Here is a 3295-nt window from a genome sequence, read left to right as displayed (position 1 = left end):
TTTGATGGCAGCTGTGTCAAGCTGAATTCAGCTATTTTTGGATATTCAAACATTTTTTTGGTGCACAACCTACAGTAAATCTCAAGAAATGAAATCTTGAAACTGAGAAAATCTGTTTTTTACAGAAAACATTAACGTGGAAACAAAAGAATCTATCATGGTTCCATGGATTTGATAGTAAACTCTACTGTCCAGAAAATTTGAGGCTTTCAAGAGCTAACTAATGAATACCCACCTTGCAAAAAGCTTATTTCTCCTCTAATATGGCAAAACATTAAATCAATGGAGATCTGCAATTCTTTAACTAGAAATATATTTGGAAAACAATTTCTGAACTTTACAGACAATTTCTCTCCACTATATGTTACAAAAATCCCATACTTTATTGCTCAACAGCTCTATGGCCGGGTAATATATCTTATATATACTTTTGTAGAAGAAAAAAGAGAAGGAAAGAAAGAGAAAAACCAGAAAATTCTTAGGCCACAAAATCTAGAATTCTGCCTAGACTTTCACCTGACCTGAGATTTTTTGGCCTGCAGCAGATTGAAGAGCAAATTGAGTTCATCAGGACTGACATAGAAAAATTCTCCAGTCTTTCTCTTTGCTGTTGATCTGGGTTTTCTTGGGGCAGGAGGGCATGTCAGAAGTTTAGGTATTTGATGCTTCTCTGACTTGGGTGTCTCGCATCCATCATTGTCCTCCTCCCCAAAGGAAGTACCACTGATATCCAAATCAACCACTCCATCAGATTCCTTTGATTCCACAGTAGACAACAATAATCTAGACTTGCAAGGAGGATGAGCAGTAACAATTGGCTTCAAACAAGGAGGAAATCCTCCATCTTCCTCATCTTGGGTCACCTTCCTCTTTTTCGATGCCGCTGTCAAGATTTGATTCTCCTCGGACATCTTTACATCACATTGAACTACAAAGATCTTAGATTGATCCATATGAACAATTGGCTTCAATGCAGGAGGAAATCCTCCATCTTCCTCATCTTGGGTGGCCTTACTCTTCTTCAGAACTGCTGTCAAGACTTGATCTTCCTTAGACATCGTTACATCACACTTCTGAACTACAAAGATCTTAGATTCGAGTCCTAACTGATCCATATGAACTGATCCATATGAACAAATCTGTCAACTGAAACCAAGATGCTGGTTTCTACATTCTCTTAAGCTTATAACATAAGCAGATCTATCTGTTCTTGACACAAGAACTTACTGATGATGAAACAACAGCTATATTCAAATATTTGTATCATGGGAGTCCTCAGATCTTACGTTGAAGGCACGACAAGGTGGATGGGAGCCAATAAATAGCAGGACAAGCGTGTGGAAGGAGGAGAAGTCCTGAATCAGATGTATGTGGGCCTCTAAGGTGGACATATATTAATTATATATACATCACCAATCTTGGAATATATACACAAGTAACTGCTGATTCACAGCTAACTCCTAGTTTTCTAATCATTTTCCTGTTGAGACCCCAAAACTTACAGTCAACTCCAGCAAACTCCTCTTGGGGGAAGGAATCTTCACTTTATTTAAAGGGCAAAGCCATGAGCATAAGCCCTTGTATTTGCTATTGTTAGAAGGAAGGCTCTGAGAAAGCATGTGCATCCCACGTCACACTGCACATGTACATGACAGACCTGTGGACACACTCATAATACATGGGGTCTCAAATATATATATATATATATATATATATATATATTTATATAATGACTATCAAACTTTCATTACTGCTCTTCTTTCATATATTTTAGCGCTACTCTGGTTTTCACCCAATTAGGGAACAAAATTATTAACTTTTTCTTTGGGAAAGAACCCAAATTACAATTTCTTCTTTTTTCCTTGAAGTTAAGTTCTATCTGTAAAATTTTTTGGATTGAAATGACTGTACAACAAATCTTGCCCATATTAAATGCAATGCATGGTTGGTGTAAGGTCAGTTTTGGAACTATCTCCTACAACATTCCACGTACATGAAGAGACATTCTAACCTCAATCCTGCATTATTTTGTTTTTCAACTTTTTTTTTTGGGAAGGATAAATTTCGTTGGGTGTATGCATTATAAAAAGAAGAGTTTAGAAGGGTTTATATAATTAGCGTTTTGAGTTAACATAGGTGAAAGTTATTGTATTTAAAGATTTGGTATGTTTATTTTAATATATTTATTGTTTATGTTTTTTGTTAGGTAAGACATGATTTTGAAAGGGTCTAGATTCTTGTATGAAGAGAAAGAATAAGTAAGAAGTTCAACAAGACACCAAAAGACACCACTAAAAACTAACTCTAATTAAATCTAAAGATCCAATACCAAATTATTGTAACATTTTCCAAACTTTCCTAAGAATGAATTGGTTTTATCATTTTATTTTCCATCTAAATCATCATCAACAAAGAGCTATATCACTTTGCTCTTCTTTGAAATGAGATGGCTATATATTTCTTCAACCATCCCATTGGACTAATCAAAACAAAAACAAATGATTAGATATCATATTTTTAGTGACAACATGGCCCCTTATTATATGAGATTTTGGACCATAAAATAATGGTGTGTTCCTCATGGGAGATAAATAGGAACCAATTCATAAATGTTGGACAAAACCTACCATTCGGTATTGAGAAATAAATAATGTCAAGTAACATTTTTTAATGAATGAAATTTATTTAATTGTCTAATCAATTTCTTCTTGTTAAAGAAATTGGTGTGGTGAGAATTATAGTGTACGGTATGGATTTAATATTTCTTTTATAATTTTTCTATAGAGTTTATAATGTATTTATGAATAGGTTTATGGTGGTACTCTTTCGAGCTCATAGCTCATGTCAAATGGTTAGGATAAACTTGATGCATGAAAACTATATGACTATGATCCATCTCTTACTATTGGATCAATCATTTTTGCTACCTAATTTTAATATTTTATTTGTGAATATAATACTTAAGGCTATACCTTATATAAAAGAGGAAAAAATATTAGTTTAGCTTAGAGTCTTTAGTTAAATATTTTTTCCTACTTTACATTAGGATTGATCTAGTTTGCTACTATTTAACATAATAGATCTATAATATAAAATTAATTAAAATAAAATATTTTAATTGAATTGGAATATAATTTTTTAAAGTAAAGTATTATTTATTGAAAATTGAAAGAAAATTCATAGAAGTTGATAACTAGATAGAAAAGAGAATAAAAAGAGAAACTTGGTATTGAATATTATGACAACACATAGTGCAAACATATGTGCTAGGTGTTGCTATCTAGATGTCCTAGAA

The 3295-nt window shown here is 32.9% G+C and overlaps 1 protein-coding gene across 1 annotated transcript; it reads right to left on the bottom strand.

Annotated features, from left to right (window-relative positions):
* Positions 1-296: 296 nt before the first annotated feature.
* Positions 297-1664, bottom strand: LOC131062780 (uncharacterized). Its single transcript, XM_057996512.2, has one exon. The coding sequence runs from the start codon at positions 1113-1115 to the stop codon at positions 513-515; it is 603 nt and encodes a 200-aa protein (XP_057852495.2). The 5' UTR covers positions 1116-1664; the 3' UTR covers positions 297-512.
* Between the last annotated feature and the right edge of the window lie 1631 nt (positions 1665-3295).

This window comes from Cryptomeria japonica, chromosome 9 (assembly GCF_030272615.1).
Source record: "Cryptomeria japonica chromosome 9, Sugi_1.0, whole genome shotgun sequence".
Taxonomy (NCBI): Eukaryota; Viridiplantae; Streptophyta; class Pinopsida; order Cupressales; family Cupressaceae; genus Cryptomeria; species Cryptomeria japonica.
The sequence above is the reverse complement of the archived record's forward strand: the minus strand, read 5'-3'. Positions and strand labels throughout refer to the sequence as shown.

Excerpts from the sequence above, each read along its gene's own strand:
- LOC131062780 (XM_057996512.2), bottom strand. The coding sequence starts at position 1,115 with ATGGATCAGTTAGGACTCGAATCTAAGATCTTTGTAGTTCAGAAGTGT.